Genomic DNA, 20,319 nt, shown 5'->3' with positions numbered 1-20,319 from the left:
TTTTATGCATATTTTTACATGAATCAGTTTGAAGGCATTTAAGTTGACATAGAACAAAAAAATACATTATTGTATTATATTTGTAGTATCAAAAAATTTAGATTTATGTCACTTTGAAAATATTTTAATTTCATCATAAATACTTGCTTTCCAACCAACAACGTGTCTAGTCCATGTGGATTTCCAGAAATCCATCAGTATTTTTCCCAGAACAGGGTTTGTCTTGAAGCCTTTGGTTGTTTCTATAATCAGGTGGAGAGTTTTAGAAAATATAAAAATATCTGCATAATTAAAAATCGATGACTGTTTTGTTTCATTGAAGTTACTTTTTTAGAACACTAACAAATCAGTAGTAAGAATTAGAATGATCTACGTCAGAGAAAAGATCTTCCTTTAATCTTTTTAAGAAATCAGTTTTCTTACAAATATTTTCATCATGTCACAGCAGGAAGGCTTTTCAGAGAGTTGAGCTGTGTCTTGAAGGATGAGCTGGAAGCTTCTAGGCAGTGAGGGTGGGAGGGGTGGTAAAGAGGGGAAAGGTGAGAGGTAGCACATTCCAGGCCGAATGAAAGCTTGTGTGGATGCACGAGACTTGGCCTATTTGAAGACTAGCCAGGTGAAGGAACATTCTCAAAGTAATACCTTCACATGAGTCAAGAAGATTGTTTTTAAATCGTATTATTTTACCATAAAACTACACTTGTATTGATTAAATCTTCTAGTTTACTAGTTGAAATTTTTCTATGATTTAAATAATATGAATTGATTTAATTAAATTGCTTAAAAACCTGTAGACATTCTTTTTTGCTTTTCATTTAAAAAATTCTATTACGTAAAATTTTAAATGTAATACATGTTAGTGACAAAGAAAAGTTGTTTCCCCCACAAAAAAAAAACCTCCCTAGAAGTAAGAACTCTTAACAGTTCTGAATGTGTCCTTCCTGACTTTTCCCCCCTGAACTGTACAAATGTATTTGTGCTAGAATAAATATGGTATCAGATCTTTTTAAGTTAAAAAATGGGATATCACTATATTTATTATTTTGCAACTTATGTTTTTCACCTAAGTATCATGGATATCTTTCTACATTAGTACGTATCTTTCCACCTTAATACACATAGATCTACATACTCATGTTTTAATAGTACACATTATTTAAAATGGTTTCATAATGCCCCTCTTGCTGGACACTTTCCATTTTTCTACTGTCACAAATAGTGTTTCAGTGGCTCTTCGGGCACATACACCATTAGGAGCGTGTGCTTTATTTTTGTGGGATAGATTTGTGGGAGGTGGATTCTCAGAGCACTGTCAGTTCTCGTCCACAGAGCCATAGGAAGTTAGGCTCCCCAGAGCAACTCCGGAGAGTGCCGGCTCTTCCTGCCCTCCCTGCTGTTTGATCTTACTCATCTTTTCGGTTTTTGCCAGTCTCATAAGTTAAAAAGTAGTATCTTCTTTTAGTTTGTTTCCTTTAGTTTTTATGAGGTTCGTTTATACATTCAGCAAAATTTAATGAGTACTTACTGTGTCCCAGGTGCTAATCCAGGCACTGGGCACACACCGTGGACAGGACAATGGTGATCTCTGAGCTCGTGGCACTTGGATTCCAGTGAAGGTGAGGCGAGCTGGGGGAAAGACAGTTCATCAGGCCACACTCATCTTTTTTCATGTTTATTGGCCTTTGTACTTATTCCAGGAATTGCCTGTTTCATATTCTTCACCTGTTTTTCTGTAAAACTGTTTTTCTTTTTCTTATTGATCTGCAGGAGTTCATTGTCCATTGTGACATCCATGCAAATATTTTTTCCCATCCACCCCTTGAAAAAGTGATCATTTGACAAGTTAATAATTGTACTAATTCTTATCCATGGATGGAATTGTAATACCATACCTGATTTCGTTGGTTGGTAAGGGATCTTTGGACCAAGTGTTAAATTTCCTTAATTTTCCATCCTCTGAGGAATTCATGAGTCATTTCTTTTCTCTAATTTAATGTACCTTAATATTTAAAAAAATATATTAGAACTTTGAATCTTGCCTGAGACTTGAGGCTATCCAGATGCAGGGTACTTAATTGAATTAATTGATTTAATTACTAACTATTATCTCATTAGGAAGATAGATATATATGTAAATTTTTTTTTTTTTTTCAGTGAGGATATACACCATGGTCTATTCAGACATGATTTAACTACAGGCTGAATTTGTAGAAAAACATGTAATGGAATATCTTATCATAAGAGCTCACTGTGTCTGAATTGATTTTGAAAAAGTTGTGTTATATCATTGATTCATATGGAATTTGAGTGGGAGGTATATCTTTTGGATTTTAAGTCTTTTACATTTTTGAGAGATTGTTGTGTGTTTCAAATACTCCTGAGCAAACTACAGATTCAGAGTTCACACTGTTGGACTGCCTTCAACTCCCTGCGGTAACTGCCAGCCCCTTACATTGCGATGAGAGAACGCAGCTGAACTGCCTTTGGTGTGAGGTTCATGTGTGGCTGAGTAGCACTGTTTGTTTACATGAAGTTGCATCAGTAGTTGCATGTTGCTAGCAAACTTTTTATCCTGTTTAAGATTGCATGAACTTCTTTTACTGAGTTTTAATTTTGACATTTTCAGTTTGAATGAAAAACTTAAACTTTAGTGGTGAAATTGTTCTGGTAATGACAGCCTTTAATTGGGAGAAAAGAAGACCATAGGCGATTGGGCTGTGTCAGCTCTCTGAACCCGGAGCTGGGATGGTCGACACAGTGAACAATTTACTCGACTGCCTTATGATGTCTAACTCAAGTAAATATCAGTTTCTTTATTTGGCAGTTGATTTTTTTATATCATGGATACTAATTTTTAAAAATATGCTAAAATCACATGGCTAAAAATGGGCACTTTTTATCCTATCTGTTCAGTCCCAATTTCTTTTTTTCCTTCTTATTGTATTTCTTACTTTACGTTCGTTGTTATAAAGTTTAGAACTGAAATGGAGTGTCATTAACTGTGAAGTAGGTCTTAGGGTGGGAAACAAATAGAAGACGACTTCTCCTCTTCAGTTGTTCTCGCCCTTTTCTGCTATCTTGTGTCTCACTCTTGTGTTTGCTCATCAGTTTCTTCTTCCCCCACTCTTTGTCAGTGGGGGACTGCACCAGTTACAGTGAAAGATGTATTACATTTTTATAAAATTATATTAATGACTTGGAAGTTAGATACTCTATAAATAAAAATTATCATCCTCATGATCACTTGTATGTCTGGCATATTCCTTGTTTTCAGTGTGTGCTGATTGTGTTTTATCTACTTATTAACATTCTTTTGATTTTGTATTAAACATTATCTTAGAGCATCTTTTGTAAATCTTATAAACTAGTATTAAGTGAGGTTTTTAAAATATACCATTAAGAGCAATGTAGTTTACTTCAAAATTGTGCTTCTACAGTTTAAATAAGTACGCTTTTGATTTTGATGCTCACTCAAGTTTGAGAGTCTCTGTCTTCTGATCCCTTGCTCAAAGTCTAGTGATTAAGACAAAATTGTGAGCACGTTATTTTAGCCTAATATTATAGGTGCCGCACGGATGTCTCTCTCCCTGGCCAGTCTCACATATGGCTGTTAACACTTATTCCCCTCTGAGCTAAGGATCAGAAAGAGGATTAAGCATGTAGTATGCTTTTATTTTCAGGTACTGGAAAAAAATGCTATACATTAACTCTTCTAATATTGAAATTTTAATGTGTACTCTCTAGTAATTTACTCAGTTGGATAACAATGCTTTCTAATTCTGTCACTTACCCAGGCGTCCATATTATTACCAGTTCATCCTGAAGGGGAGACTTAGGCATTTTATCATTCTCAGTAACATGTTGTTCTGTGGATGTTTTGTTTATGTGAAGTAGGCATTTGTTTAAACTTTGCAAGCTACAATTATTCTGGCACTGAGTTAGAACTTTGTGGGCAATTACTGATTTGTTTTTGTGTTAAGATGATCTTCATCCAGGCATATATCCCTGCCAAGCTATTAAACTTTATAAATTTATAATATGGGTATATCAACATCCCCCCGGCTTGGCTGCTTGTTAAGGGCTGTGGCTCTTCAGCGGTAACATAAAAGAGCTGGGTTATTTTCTCTCAGGGATGACATCTCCTGCTTGGCATTTAATATTTACCAAAAGTTTGATCAAGACAACGTGTATTGTATTTTGGATCATACTTGTATTTTGGAAGGATTGTCTGAAAAACACGCAGGGCGTCTGTTCCTATAGGTACTCTATGATCTTATCCTTGAGTTTAACGAAGCTGTTGGGAGCTGTGTACTTGGGCTACCTGCTTCTGTGTTCTGGAGAATTGCTTTTACTGAATTTTGCTTTGGCATTATGCTGTTGGCTCAATGTGAGTGATGTCATACAAAGCAGCCCCATGAAACTTTTATTTTACTTACTGTAAAAATGTTATTGAGGACATTGAGAACATATGGGAGAAATTTCCTTCTCATTTCAGTACCAGGAACCAGGAATAGTTGTTGTATGGTTCTCCCTGAGCAATGATCTGTATTTATCTTATGGGCAATAAATCACATAATTTATTATTTCTTGCTTCATGTTGGTTGTTACAAAGCTTATAACTGAATTTTTGGTCCACTTCTGCTAACTGTAAATGACTTTGTAGTTCCAGCTTGTTTTGTGTTCTGCCCTGACTCCTAGTTTTGCCTTGATTTTTTACCTATATTTTATTTTTTAAAAATTTGGAATAATTTCATTTATAGAAAAGTTGCAAGAATAGTACAAAGAATTCCCATTATTTGTACGCTATTTGTACCTGTAACCCTTCCCTCAGGTTCCCTGAACATTGATACTTTTTATACAGGTATTTGCTTTCTCTCCCCCTGTAGATACACAATTTTCTCCTGTCTGCTTTTAATTTCCTTACCAAGTGTATCTGTACAAATTCCTGTGAAATGCTTTTTTGGGGGGAACAAATCAGTGTATTACTAAATAATAATAGGTAAGAATGTGTTAATTTCAAACTTATATTGAAAAAAGAGACCCATAGAAATACTTGTTTCAAGTGGAAGAAAGATAAATTGTGTGTGTGAGAGACAGAGAGAGAGAGAGAAAGGAGAGACAGAGGACGCATGTGTTTTAAGAGGATACTTATAACACTTTGAATGGCAGGAGAGGGGAAATGGCAAGGCTTTTTCATTAAAATAAAAGTTAGGGAGCTGTCTTCTTATATAGAAACAGGTAATAAATACTAAAGCATGAAGAATTTTTGGGAATGTATTTGCTTTAGTAATCAAGCCCAATTTGGTAATCAGGTAATCAAGTAGGACCATAAGTAGAGAGTCTTCATTCAGAAATGTTTACTTTTTATTAATTTCAGTTAGGCACAAAATAATTTTATATTTGATAGTTTTCATACTAAATATTTTTCACTTATTTTAACTCTCTCAGTAGTAAGATTCTTTTGGGAGATGGGAATGGTGACTATTGTTTGTGTATCTGTTCACTTTCTTCAAGGCAAAAACAAAAACATAGGCTTTATTATATCATATAATATAGAAGACATTCTAACTCTGCATATTCCTATTTCAGATGTTTCAGATATGATCTTATGTTGTTAAAAGCTCTAAACTTTTAGTACACAGAATAGGAAAAATAAGTGAATAAAAATGAACTTGATGGGACCAGTCCCATGGTTTAGTGGTTAAGTTTGGTGTACTCTGCTTTGGCAGCCCAGGTTCAGTTCCCAGGTGCAGACCTACACCACTCGTTGGTGGCCATGCTGTGGCAGTGAGTCACATATAAAATAGAGGAAGATTAGCACAGATGTTAGCTCAGGGCCAATCTTCCTCAGCAAAAAAGAAGAAGAAGAAGAAGAACTTGAATATTTCAAATGAGAAAAATGTTATTCATATTCTGAAAGTAATTGTAAAATTTGTAGCTTAAAACTCACAACAAAAAAACAGTTGCAAAAGATAAAAAAATAAAAGATTGCCCTATTGTCTACGTGAAAATAAAACATAGTTGAATGCATAGGAGCTAATGAACTCGTTTCTTATTTGTATGCCATTTGCTAGAGGAATCTGCTTACAAAAAGAACCTCCTTTTCCTTCCATAAATATCAGTTTTCCCATTACTAGTTTATCCCATGTTTGTGTGTATGTGTTTTTAAGCCAAAGTGGAAGTCTTTAAAAAAGACATTTTTAGGGGCCGACCCTGTAGCCAAGTGGTTAAGTTCATGTGCTCCACTTCAGCAGCCCAGGGTTTTGCTGCTTCGGATCCTGGGCACAGACGTGGCCCCACTCATCAGGCCATGTTGAGGCAGCGTCCCACATGGCACAACCATAGGCACTCACAACTAGAATATACAACTATCTACTGGGGGGCTTTGGGGAGAAGAAGAAGAAGAAGAAAAGATTGGCAACAGATGTTAGCTCAGGTGCCAATCTGAAAAACAAAAAGACATTTTTAGGAAGCAAAATTGACTTCTCTAAAATCTTGTAGAAAATGAAAAAAACGTTCTAGAATTTTAAATGCATAATATTTTAAAATATATTATTCTGCTGTTAAGGAGTTAATTTTATATAATCATGCTTACTTTAGTGCTATAGAGCAGTAATTCAATGATGTGGTCATATAGTTTCTATAGATGGAGTCACTTCTTCCATCAAGAGTAGAACATAGCGTTTCAGAGAATGGGCTTTGTTGGACAGAATCTAGGGTCCTGGATCCACCACTTAACTGTGACCTTGATTTCCCCTTGATAACATGGAGCTAATAATGCCTCCCTTTGGGGGCTGTGGGAGAATGAATGACATGATGGCTGTATCATGCTTAACTCGTGCTAAATGCTTACTAAATGTTAGCTGTTGCATTATTATTACCTCACTGACCCATGCTGATATCTGTATATATTTGACAATGCTTTTAAAAAAAAGCGGCTTATGACATGGTCTAGCAATATAGAAAGTCTTGTGTTTGATATAGAGGTAGCATAGGTAAGGAAGGAGTAAGCTAATTAGTAATTATTTTTAAAATTTTATACATAAATCATTTGACTTTTAAAATGCTGCCAACAAGTTTTCAATGAGATTGAGTTTATTTTTCCTAGTTGCCTACTTTAGGTAATATTTAGAAAAGGACCTGGCACATAATACTTACTAATAAATATTTGTTTAATACATGAATTGAGTGTTCCTTTTCATTTATACTAATCTTTACTATGTACAATACCATCAAATATTTTTTTGTGCGTGCATCAGATTTTTTTCCCCCAAATATCTATAGCTGGAAAGGAATTTGTATTGTTAAAAGGTGTTTGGCTTTCACATTTTATTGTAGTGGTTTATCTTTTCAGCTTTCTGATTGTTTTCTTGTGTATGGAACAATGGACTTGGCAAATCTGAATTGCCATTTTAAAATAATAGTAATAAGAACTAGCATTTCTTAGAGCTATCTTAAGTGCTATCCTACTAAATCTCCATAGTAATTCTCTGTAGTGTGCCCTCTTATTAGTTACATTCACAAATTTGAAAACTAAAGTTAATGAAATCAAGAAACTTGTCTAAGTCACAGAGTGGTCAAGCTATAATTTGAATCCAAGACCCTTAGGATTTGAATACAATTCTAAGAGGCAAAATCAGACTGAGGCACCTCTTTGTGTTAAAGAAAAACATTAAAACCTAGTTCATAATTGTATGTATTTAATTTTGTATTATTTAGAGTATCCGTGAAAATTTGATATATTTAAAATTTTATTTTTAACTTAAGGAGAATTTAAAGGTGTATTCCTTTTAAGCTTGTATCTCAGTTTTGCAAAGCATTTGTGTATCATAGACTTTTTAAAAGGGCTGTTGTTTTTCTGAATTCAATTAATTTTTTCCTTGCTACAGAGAAGATGATTAAGATATAGGTAGATATATACGTACATATATATACAAAAATCAGTAGCCAATTGATATGTATAATGAGGGGTACAATATACACAATAATAGTCCCTCAAAGAAGTCCAAATTCTAATCCTTGGAACCAGTGAATGTGTAGTTACATGGCAAGGAGAATTAAGGTTGCAGATGGAATAAATTTGCTGATCAGCTGACCTTAAAATAAGGAGATTATCTAGGTGGCCCCATTGTAAATAAAAGAATCCTTAAATGGGGAAGAAGGAAGCAGAAGAATCAAAACCAAAGAGAGGGCGTTGTGAGGACCAGTCATCTTACTGGCTTTGAAGATGGAAGGGGGCCCTAGCCAATGAAATAGTTCAGCCTCTGGGAGCTGGAAAGACAAGGAAATAGGTTCTCCCCTGGAGCCTCCAGAAGGAACTTGCTGATGTCTTGATGTTAGCCCAGTGAGGTGCTTTTTTGGACTTCTGACCCTCAGAACTGTAAGATAATAAATTTGTGTTGTTTTAAGCCACTGGGAAAATAAAAAAGATGTAGACAGATACCAAGTAGCTGAAAAGTTATTCTATCTAGGACATAAAAATTGATTCAAATTCTTTCTGTGAAATCTAATGATATTTTACTAATAAGCAGCCTTTACCAAAATATAAAAGCATAAAGGGTGCCCTGTATTATAAATATATGAAATAGTAGACTTGTTTGTAGAGTGAAATTTCTCATTTTGAACCTTATTTTTAAATGATTCAGTATATTGGTATGCTTTCATCCCTGTAAATAATTGAGGGAGTCTTACAGGGGTTTCCATAAGTCAGTAACTCTCAAATTTTTAGATAAAAAGCATTTTAAAATTCTATAAGGAATCATTTTCATGTGTTATAAAAGTGTGATACCTCATGGTCTATCACTACACCAAAGAATGAGAAATTTTAAAGAGTTTTTTTTTACATCTAATTTTATGAGTTAGGGACAGCAGTCCTATATTAAAAATTTATCTGAAAAAGCAATCTTCGGATATATTAATTAGGTAGTTTAATTCTGGTCACCTACTTAAGTGAACTCTAAAATATAAGAAGCAGTTTTAAGTGAATGAGAAGGAAAATGTAACTCTGGATAATATAATCCGCACATACTTGGATCTGTGGCTTTTTGACTATTATATTAATGGATATTGATGAGCACACTTGATTTCAGATTTCTCTTAATTTTGATTCTTAACTATTCTCTTAATTAAACTATCATTGCCATTTGAATTTTATGTATTTTGGTAGATTTCCGTGAAAATTAGTAGCAGCCACAATTATATATGTATATATGTTTTGATATAAAATAAAAGCTTTTGATTGGACTCTAAACAGACCTTTAATATATGTTTTGGATCATATTCACGAAGCATTTCTTGCATGCATATAATAGCTATTGTCTTCTTTGCTTTTGGATAGACCTAATGAAGACATATTGGAACTCTCCTGAGGTTATTGGAATTTCCCTTTCAAGTAGTAGAGTTAATAAAGGCAAACTTGAATTACCCTAATGGTTATTCAGTTTTTGCTTGGTAGCTTTCAAAGTGACTTGCCACTTTACGGGGGGTAGCGGAGCGGGGGAGACTAACAGATGGCAAACCTGTGAGTTACACCCTCAGCTTTTGCCCCCGGTGTCATCACGTGGGCCACTTTATCAGTCATTAAAGCCTTGTCCCAAGGGCTTAACCCCCCTGGGAATTTTGTGGTCCTACTAATTGGTAGTTGACCATCTTTGTGTCTAAGCATGATTTGAGTAATTTTTTTTTAAGAAAATATCATGATATCCTTAGAGATCACCAGTACTAGTGCATTCATTGGTTTATCCTTTCTGAAGAGAGCAATAGTGATAAGTGAGAAAATGAGCTCTGTGAAAGGACTATGCTAAAGAAACATAATTAGTAATCTTTTAGTTATTGTAGTGATTATTTTCTTAAAGGTTATTATTGTTTGATATGTCCACTGAACACAAAATAATTTTCTTTTTGTCACTAAAAAGACTGATAAAAAGATTTTAAGTTCCAAGTTTTCCACATGGAGGGGAGAATTATTAGAATATGAAAAATATTTAACTTATATATTTATTTTCTTTCACAGATATTCCAGGCCAAGATTCTAGCTAGAAATTAAACTTTTGAAATGACATAAAACAGTTCTATGCTAAATCCACAGTTGCTCTATGAAAATATATGTTGTGAACAGTTTCCACATTTGACATCTTTGAAAGTTGAATCTATCTTGGACCTTGGCCATTTCTTACTGAAAATGCAAGAAACATATTAGTGTGGATGTCTTTCATGGAGTCCTAGGATTGGGAGGACCTTGGAGATGCTCTAATCTAATTTTTTTCATGTTTTCGATGAGGAAAGTGATACATAGAGAGGCTTAGTGACTCACTGAAGGTCACAGATTTGCAGAGCTGGGATTTCATCACAGACTTAGTGAAGCTATACCATGCATCTTGAAGTCAGTGTTAATGTAAAACTAAACTTCTAGGTATTTGCTGTATCATGAAACCATTTTATTTAATATTTATATCCAAGTTAAGTTTATGATTCTCTCCCTTGGTAGGGCATAGTCTTTTTTGTTTCGTTTTGCAAGTATACTAGTGAATTTTTGTACTTAAAACCTTTTAGAATAATAAGGAAAAAAAGTGTCAGCAATTCTGTGTCATTCTATCCATTCTATATTCTCTTGAAACAGGGAAAATGACATCTAAGTTTCTGTGCAAATGTGAAGTAAAGTGTAGTTAAATTGCACATGTGGAGTAATGAGTTCTGAACCAGTAATAGCTCTGGGAGCTGAGGCTCATTTATAGACTGTTTCCTAAAGCAAAGTACCCTTTGCCAGAAATGTCTACAAGATACTGGACATTTTCTGGAAAGATACAGGAAACAAAACATAAAGCATTTTTCTACCTTTGTACAAAATTATATGCATTAAATATTGTCTGAAAATATACTTCAATTCTGATGACCGCTTCTAAAGAAAAATGAACTCAAGCTGGAGAAGTTAACCTAGACAATCAAATAACCACTGAGATGATCAAGGGAGGAGAAGGTACTGCCAACATGAAATGAGAAACTAAAATGATTACTGTTCTTGGAAAATTGAAGCCTAATATGTGTTTTAAATATAAAGCAATCATCAAGTGGGTGGATACTGTAAAAAAAAAAAAAGGGGGGGTGTCCATTTATCAAATTCAGGAGTGCTAGAATGACCAGGCATTTAAAAAAGTATCACGTGTAAGTCAGAATAGACGAAGGGAAGCGCTATCTCCCCCCAGGAGGTGGCCAATTTATGGAACTCAGTATTCCAATTATCAGGTGAAAATGAAGAATTTAAAAAGATTTAGATAAACTCATGGATGTTTTGTTCATATCAATTGAGAGAAAAAAAGATATTGTTGAGGGACTTATTAACTTTTTGCAGTTCAAGGAAAGCAGTCACAAGGTGTGGTGACAGAATATTTGACTAAACCAAGATCTTGACTTAGGGAAAATTCTTATGAGCAAAAACAATCTTTTTTTTTTAAATATATATATCTTCATTCTTTTCCAATCTTAGGGTAAAGAAATCTTCAGTTGTGTAAAGGTAGAGGGAAAAATTATACTAATTGAAAGTTTAGTGTTCATGTTGAAACCTATACAAATGCCATGTGATAAAGACAAAAGCCAGTAAAAGATGAGTAAATTGAAGCCAGTGAAAGGTGAGACTCAGAAACCCAGCAGGAATTTTGTGCAAAGTCTAGGTCAACCAACCGTAAAGCTGTGAACATATTAATGTGATGAAGCTGATGATATTGTAGTAGTTTATTAATGATAAATAGTGAAATGAGGCTTTAGAGTCTTTGGAAGTCTAGCATTTAAATTGGTCACCAAAGTTGCATGTCAAAAGATAAAAAGGATAGTGAAAAACAGATGTCTGTTTTGAAAATGTCTTCAAATCACTCACGTCCCTTGAGGCCTATCCGTAGTCCCACATGAAAAGCCAAGTAGGTAGAAAGGAAACTGAATTTTAAAAAGCTAATTCCAGAACTCAGTAGTTAGAACTTACACAGATGTAAAAAAAAAAGAAAAATCTTTGCTTTAAGTTGCACTCTGGAAGTGATGCCTGACTATAAGTCTTAGAAAAATAAATGCATTTAAAGAGGTAACAGACTGGGATATAGTTAATGTAAGTGTGTGTCTGTGTGTGTCTGTGTGTGTCTGTGTGTGTCAGGGAGGAGGGATTAGGAGACGTGACAATCTTGGAGAAGGTCCAGGAATATCGCATTGAGACAACTAGTGCCGGACAAAATTGTAAATTAAACAAAGTTTGGTAATTTAGATTATTTTGAGAAAAGAGGTACAAAAAAGAAAGGATGATTGGATTCCTCTCTTCCCTCTAACTCTTTCTCCCCCTAACTCTTAACTCTCTTCATCGCCCTCACTCCCCTCTCCTAGGAATTTTCATGCTGTTCAAGGCCTTTTCTTCCAAGTAAAGCATTTTATGATATGGACCTACTTTTCCACCATCCCTTATCCTACATACAGTAATTCAGGTGTCCACCTTGCTAATGCCAAGACTGGTCTTATACCCAACCAATCTAACATCTGAAATATGCCCTAATGATAGTTCCTGCCAAAGAAAATTCATATTTTTCTCTGAAATCAAAATAATTATTTTTCCCTTTGAAATAATTATTTTTTATAGTTAAAACTTTTTGAAAGATAAAACATTTCTTGGGGCCAGCCCCATGGCCTAGTGGTTAAGTCTGCGTGCTCCACTTCAATGGCCCGGGGTTTCACCAGTTCAAATCCTGGGCACAGACATGGCACCGTTCATCAGGCCATGCTGAGGCGGCATCCCACATACCACAACTAGAAGGACCCACAACTAAAAGTACACAAGTATGTGCCGGGGCTTTGGGGAGAAAAAGGAAAAATAAAATCTTTAAAACAAAAACCTTATTTCTTAAATACATTTCAGATGTTTAAGCATTCCAGTGTTTTTCATCCTAGAGTCAAGGAAAAAAGTTAAAACAATAGGTTCATAAAATTGCCAAGATTGGGTGATACCTTAGTTTTTAGGTAATTTGTTTTTGACTTTCATACTTTTCTATTCTTCTCTATTTTTCAGATTCTAGAACCCATTCCTTTAGCTTGCTAGTAGACTGTGTCCACTATATACACAGTTTTTTTTTGTTTGTTTTCCAAAGATTGGCACCTGGGCTAACAACTGTTGCCGATCTTCCTTTTTTTTCCTTCTGCTTTATCTCCTCAAACCCTCCCCTGTACACAGTTGTATATCTTAGTTGCAGGTCCTTCTAGTTGTGGGATGTGGGATGCCACCTCAATGTGGCCTGACGAGCGGTGCCATGTCCTCGCCCAGGATCCGAAACCTGGGCCGCCGCAGCAGAGCATGCGAACTTAACCACTCGGCCACGGTGCCGGCCCCCTACACAGTTTGTTTTTAAGGCAAAAGTTTCAAGACACATTCCAGAACTCTTGAGTTGTCTTTTAAACAGTGACCTTGTGAATAAAATACCAAACTAAGTGTAAGAAATTTGGAGTACACTACTGTAGCCTTTTTCCCATTGAGTTGCTAGGAGTTGCTGCATGTTTATTTGAATTCCTTGTGATCTTGTTATCATTTTGCATGTTTCAGATTCAGAAATTGCAAGTTGGAGAAGACCCATTCCTTGCCTACTCTTGTAGGGTGTTAATTTTAAGGTCTAATATTTTGACCTGCTTTAGAAGAGTAGGACTGTTCTATAAGAAATACATGCTCATTTTATAAAAAAAAGACTAGTCTTTGTCAGTATATGCTTATTTCTTCAGGGTACTGAAAACTTTTGCCACTTAAGCAAGCCCATGTAGTAATTGTCTGCACTATAAATAGGCTGCCGTAGAGTATAGGTTTATTTTTTTTCTCCCCTTGGTTAGGATATAATTTCTTCATCAACCACTTTCACCTAAGCAGAAGGAAACCTTTGAACTGCTTTTAAAATAACTGCAATGCTTAACTTGTGCAATTACCAAATCATACTTTTTTCCATCTTTCCAGGTAAAATTCTCTAAGCAACATTAAATAGTTTTACATTCACATTGGCATCTATTCATTTGAATTACTAGTTACAGTTATACTAACATATAATAGTAATATTTAATTATAACAATTAATAAAAGCCAATATTTACTGAATGCCTACTATTGTGCTAAAGGATTAAGGCTGGGTGCTAAACTTACTTTTGGGACAAGGGTGTGAGTTTTGATAGTGAAGCAGAGCTGATAAGGTATTGTGAATTTGTTGGAATGTGCTGTGATTGGCTGTGTTGCATAGTTTCCCATTGTGAGATAATGTAATTGTGGTGTTTGGCAAACGTTTGGCAGCTCAGATAGGTTTGTAAAGAGCCTTACCTTCCTTTTCTTCATGTATCATTATACCTGCATTTATATAGTCTTAATTCTTTTGATCAATGTGAATCTTCCTCAATGGTGATGTACTATTGATAATTGTTGGTATAGTGGTATGAGGTCTGAATTATGTGATAATTCATGTTTTTTGAAGAGGAATTACTACTTTTTATGTCATGTTACAAGTTTTCAATTTCTACCGTCTAAAAGTATTGTTTTGGTATGTTTATGATTCTATAGAAATCAAATGGTTCTTCTAAGAACTTAAAATCTAAAGGTATTACTATTAAACTTTTTAAAAAAAATTTTGCATGTGTCTTGAACAAATCCTAGATATTGGACAAATAGCAAAAAAGATTTAGAAAAATGAAATTTCAGTTAGAAAACTTGCTTTTTTTCCACTTTAGGAATGAAATAAAAGGTTATATATTAGAAACATGAATTTAGAATTCAGAATAAGTATTGCTTGTGACATTAAACTTTATTGTGATTTATCAGGTGGAAATTTAATCAACATTTTCTTAAAGCAAAAGCCTCTGGTAATAGATATATTCACCCTAGTAAATTCTAATTTCCCTCCTGTTCCTCCTCCTCTTCTTTTTCTCCTGCTCCTTTTTTTTCTGACCAGTAACTTTTTAAAGTTCAAAGCTATGTTAAAGGTGCCCATTTCTCTTCAGAATAGTTTAAAGTTTCTTCTTAAGTTTGAGAGGGTTAATTTAGAACATTTATTATGCCGAATGGAAGTGAGTGGGTCATAGGACTACTTCTCAATGAGCCTTATCTAGCCAAGTGGAGGTAATTAATTCCTTCCCATGTCCTCTTCCTTCTGTAGTTTAATTTCATCCTAAATGGACAGTGCTTAGGAGTTTATTTCCATCATCTTAAAGACATAAAATTATTTATAGGATATTTGCAGTGAATATTCTTGTTTTTACCACTGTGGACAAATTGCTTGTAAATTTTTTCATGACACACAATAATCATACTAAAATATATCATGAATATATTTGCTTTCTCGTTCTAAGATGATGTGATATGATGTTTCTCGCAAAGAGATTTTGTGTGGTTGACTTAAGAACTCTACAGGCCAGTTAAAAAAAAGCCTGAGCACAAGCAAACTTCCACAGACAGTAAACTATGGTCTTGCTTAGTTGGAGAAGTAAGTACTTTATTTTCAGGAATCTTATTTAGAAAGGAAATTTTCCTAAATGATTTTATATTAGCTAGAATTTCATATTCTTATGTGATATAATATTTCCATATTTACTTTTTTGTCAGTAACCTAGGTTAATAAAAAAGTGCTATTAATCATTTTTTTCTTTTTTAAAAAAAAATCAAACCACAGTCACCCTCTTTAATTTAGTGGTTGACTAGGACCTGTTCACATAGATAAGATTTCTGTATGTGATTTTTTTTTTTTTATTAATGTTATGATAGATTACAACCTTGTGAGATTTCAGTTGTATATTTTTGTTAGTCATGTTGTGGGTACACCACTTCCCCCTCTGTGCCCTCCCCCCACCCCCCCTTTTCCCGGGTAACCACCGATCAGATCTCCTTATCAATATACTAATTTCCACCTATGAGTGGAGTCATATAGAGTTCGTCTTTCTCTGACTGGCTTATTTCACTTAACATAATACCCTCGAGGTCCATCCACGTTGTTGTGAATGGGGCAATTTTGTCTTTTTTTTATGGCTGAGTAGTATTCCATTGTGTATATATACCACATCTTCTTTATCCAATCATCAGTTTCTGGGCATGTAGGCTGGTTCCACGTCTTGGCTATTGTAAATAATGCTGCGATGAACATAGGGGTGCAACGGACTCTTGAGATTTCTGATATCAGGTTCCCAGTAATGGGATGGCTGGGTCATAGGGTATTTCTATTTTTAACTTTTTGAGAAATCTCCATACTGTTTTCCATAGTGGCTGTACCAGTTTGCATTCCCACCAACAGTGTATGAGGGTTCCTTTTTCTCCACAACCTCTCCAACATTTGTCACTTGGTTTTGGATGTTTTTGCCAATCTAACGGGTGTAAGGTGATATCTTAGTGTAGTTTTGATTTGCATTTCCCTGATGATTATCGATGATGAACATCTTTTCATGTGTCTATTGGCCATATTCATATCTTCTTTTGAGAAATGTCTGTTCATGTCCTCTGCCCATTTTTTGATCGGGTTGTTTGTTTTTTTGTTGTTAAGCAGTGTGAGTTCTTTGTATATTATGGAGATTTGTATGTGATTTTTATATACAAAAATATTATAGTAAATAGCTTCTTCCTTTGTATAGATCAAGTTTATTCTGAAAAAAAAGAAACATGGATCCATTTATTGAACAACTATTCAAGTATTTATACTGGCTTTCCCTAAAACTTTATATACATTTCAAAATTGGTGCTCTATTTTAAATATATTTTAATGATATTGTTTTATGTTTACTGAGTGAAATTGATCTATCAAGGAACTTAAATTAGTGCTTCAATTTTAAGCTTTATTTCTTAAGGAAAAATATCTATGGTTTTATCACTGCTACTATGATCCCCATATTTTAAAAAACCCAGCTGGTAATTCTGTGATCAAGTTGTATTTAATAAGCTCCCTATCAAAACACTTTTTTTATCATAAACTATATTGAAACTATTTCCACTGTGTGTAATCCGTGGAAACTTTCATTAGATTGGTTGTTTTCACTTGTTAGACTTCTAGTAAAATGCTGAGATAACTGTATTATATTTCTAATGAAGTTTATAAAAATATCGAACACTTGTGCAATTATGGAGTAACCTATCATCTATGACCATGAATATGTGATTTCTAATTGACTTAACTTTTGGCTTAATCTTTGAATTTTTTGTAGGCATCTATTAGTCGTTTATGATAGTTCTATCAGATCTATCTACCTAGTTTTAGACTCTCAAATGCCCTAAAAAAACCTAAAGCATACTCATTCAGTTGAACGTCTGTACTCAACGTCTGTGAGTACAATTAGGAAGAGAGAATATTTGCTTTGGACTCAGAGAAACAAATTTTAGCATTCAAGTTTGGGGAGAAATCATTTTGTTTTTCCTTGGTAGGAATAGGGATATGCAGGTAAGAGTCAATATGCAAAATTGTTTATCCACTATAAATGTAAAGAGGCTTATATGATTTATGTGAAATTCTTAACTTCTCTTTGTCTTTGCATTTATTTTTAATAGTTTCCTAGTCCTTTCTTTACAGAGTGTAGGTCGAGAAGTATTGCCCTTCAGCGATCGTTGTTTCATAATATTACTGTATTTGGGGGAGCATAATATATTAAGATATAGGAGTATAGAATACTTTTTTGCTCTTGAGATGTACAGGAGGAGGAGAGGGCCTTGTCTATGGACTGGATCTGAAACAAAGCTAACAGGCTTGGATTTAATTAATTTGGGTAATTAAAAGTACACTGAATCTAATGAGATCTGGTACTTGGCTTTTCAGAAATGGATTTCTCACTCCTTTTTTTTTCCTCTCCTACTTCCCACAGGAAACCAGTTTCCTCCAATTGCTGCACAGGACCTTCCTTGTGTTTTCAAGGCTGGCTACCTGGAAAAACGCAGAAAAGGTAAACCGTAAGATTCTAATGGAAAATCTAAAAGTGGTTTCATCCTCAGATAAAACGTGCTTGCAGTAAACATGTGGAGCCAATATTCTGTTTAGGTGATTGAAGAGTTTTAAGACTCCAAGAAAAATCTGGATGACATTATCCAAACCATCAAATACAGACTCTAGTTCTAGATCATTTTTAATAACAAAACATTTGGTCAGGGTTTTACTTGTCAACCTTGGTTATTTGTAAATGATTCAGGAGCTATTTCCTGCCTGTTAGTGGAAGGCTGTGGGCCATGACTGTATTCTCAAGGATGGGATTTCTCACCGTTATCCCACCCAGCTGAGCAGCGGGTTATCCTGCACCTGACCTGGCATACACCAGGTCTGCTGTGGTTCAGATCAGGCCCGGCATGTTGTCTGCCATTTTCTGTTATTCATTCAGTGTTCCTCTCCATTGGCTGTGATAATTGGGAGTTGACCATATGGTCTCACTCTTTCAACACCAATATTTAATGGAGATGAAATATGGAGGTGGTGTTATGAAACGGGACATAAAAAGCAGAAAGTCTCTTCATTACCATTCTGCTTATCTCTCAGTTAGTTCCTTTGAGCCTTTCTATTTATAGTCCATTTGCTTCTCTTAGCTTTCTTAGCTGAATTTTAAAGCTGAAAGAGTAGAAATAATCTAGATCAACTTCAACCCCCTCCCTTTTATAACAGATAAGAAAATGAGACCCAGATGAATCACTTATCTCAAGACTGTATAGTCAAATCCCTTTTTGACTGTCCCTGTCAGGAAAGTTTGTTAGCGGTGCAGTTGATCCCATAAATGTAGCAGCGCCATCTCTGCTTTGCTTTATTCCTTTTAGCTCTGTTTTCTGTTTGTCTTTTGGAAAAGAAGATGTAAGTTTAATTAGTCAGAGAATTTTAGAGCTAAAAGGAACCCTAGAAATCATGTTAACTTACTTTTTCCTTTTACAAGGAGGAAATGGCGTGATATTTACATATGTAATGTGTTTTATCTAAACTCTTCCTTTTTCCACTTTATTGTAGATCACAGCTTTCTGGGATTTGAGTGGCAGAAACGGTGGTGTGCTCTCAGTAAAACAGTGTTCTATTATTATGGAAGTGATAAAGGTAGTATTGATGTTCAATTGTATCAACTTTTATTGCATGAGAGTTTTGGGGGCCATTTTACCCCCTCCCTCTTTTTTTGGCACAGAGTAAGCTGAAGATAAATGGAGAAAGAATAACTGAGAATTTTAGTAATTATAGTCTGACTAATTTATAATTCTATTTTGTTATTTGACAAATGCTCCAAATTCCAGAATGTCCTAAAAGTCAATGTCATCGTGTTTTATTGAATTAGGAAAGAGAGTGAGATAACTCTCATCTATGTGGTCTTTCACCTTAGGAAATATTTATCATCTAGGCTATAGTTGTAGAATTTCTGGAAAAGTTAAGACCATTAGGATTGTGAGAATTTTGAAGGGAAGAAAGATATGTTTTTCTTCAGATTATTATAAAAGAAAAGGTTAGATAAAATGAAATATGTGCAACACCTGTCTCAGCTTCTTTTACAGATGAAATAACAACAGCAAACAGTTATATAGAGGTCACTATTCCAAGCACTTTAGCTATGTTAACTTGTCTAACTACCACTCTGTGAGGTAGGTACTATTATTAGCGCCATTTATTTTACTGTTTGGAAAACTGAGGACAGAGAGGTTAAGTAACTTGTTTAAGGTCACAGATCTGGGATTTGAACCTAGGCATGATGGTTAGAGTCCATGCTCTTAACCACTATTGTCACTATGTTAATTTAGAAACAATAAGATACATTTTGTAACTTCATTTGCTATTTAATAAATCTCTTAGTCATAGTTCACGTAATTTTAAGTACATTATTTGAACAAATAAAGCCATAAAATATCGAAATTTAAAGAATATAAGCTTTCTTAGTTTTCCTTTTTTCTTGGAGAAGCAGGTCAGAAGATGAATACTATAAAGTAAGGGTCATATAGAAATAACTAACATTCATTTCCAGAAAGGACACTTAAGGAGAAAAAAGTCATAAAAGTCCAATGTCACTGAATATAACATTTTCTGTGGAATTGTGACTTATCAATGTTGTTTGGGATCTATGTTTTGTTTGGCATTATTTGCAGTTTTTAGGAGTTTTTCCCTAATTATAAAACTGGGAAGATATAATTATTGTATTTCAGATAAAGTTGAAATACATGCGTGATGTTAGAACTTGGTCCTACATTTTGGCTAATGGGATTAACAAATTAAGAATTAATTTAGTGGCTAGTTTACATTCTGTCACCAATTTACAGTATGTTCAAATGTAATAATGACATTAATGAACTCTAAACTATAAACAACTACCAACAGGCAGCCTTCTTTCTTTTGCTAAGGGTAAATAG

At 34.5% G+C, this 20,319-nt stretch overlaps 1 protein-coding gene across 1 annotated transcript in view; it reads left to right on the top strand.

Annotated features, from left to right (window-relative positions):
* SKAP2 (src kinase associated phosphoprotein 2) overlaps positions 1-20,319 on the top strand; it is a 169,797-nt gene that overhangs the window by 84,944 nt on the left and 64,534 nt on the right. The window contains exons 5-6 of the mRNA XM_070617565.1: positions 17,826-17,903; positions 18,944-19,027. Of these exons, the coding sequence (XP_070473666.1) occupies positions 17,826-17,903; positions 18,944-19,027 (162 nt within the window). The remainder of the gene's footprint in view (positions 1-17,825; positions 17,904-18,943; positions 19,028-20,319) is intronic.

This window comes from Equus przewalskii, chromosome 4 (assembly GCF_037783145.1).
Source record: "Equus przewalskii isolate Varuska chromosome 4, EquPr2, whole genome shotgun sequence".
Taxonomy (NCBI): domain Eukaryota; kingdom Metazoa; phylum Chordata; class Mammalia; order Perissodactyla; family Equidae; genus Equus; species Equus przewalskii.
This window is presented reverse-complemented; position numbering and strand designations above follow the sequence as displayed.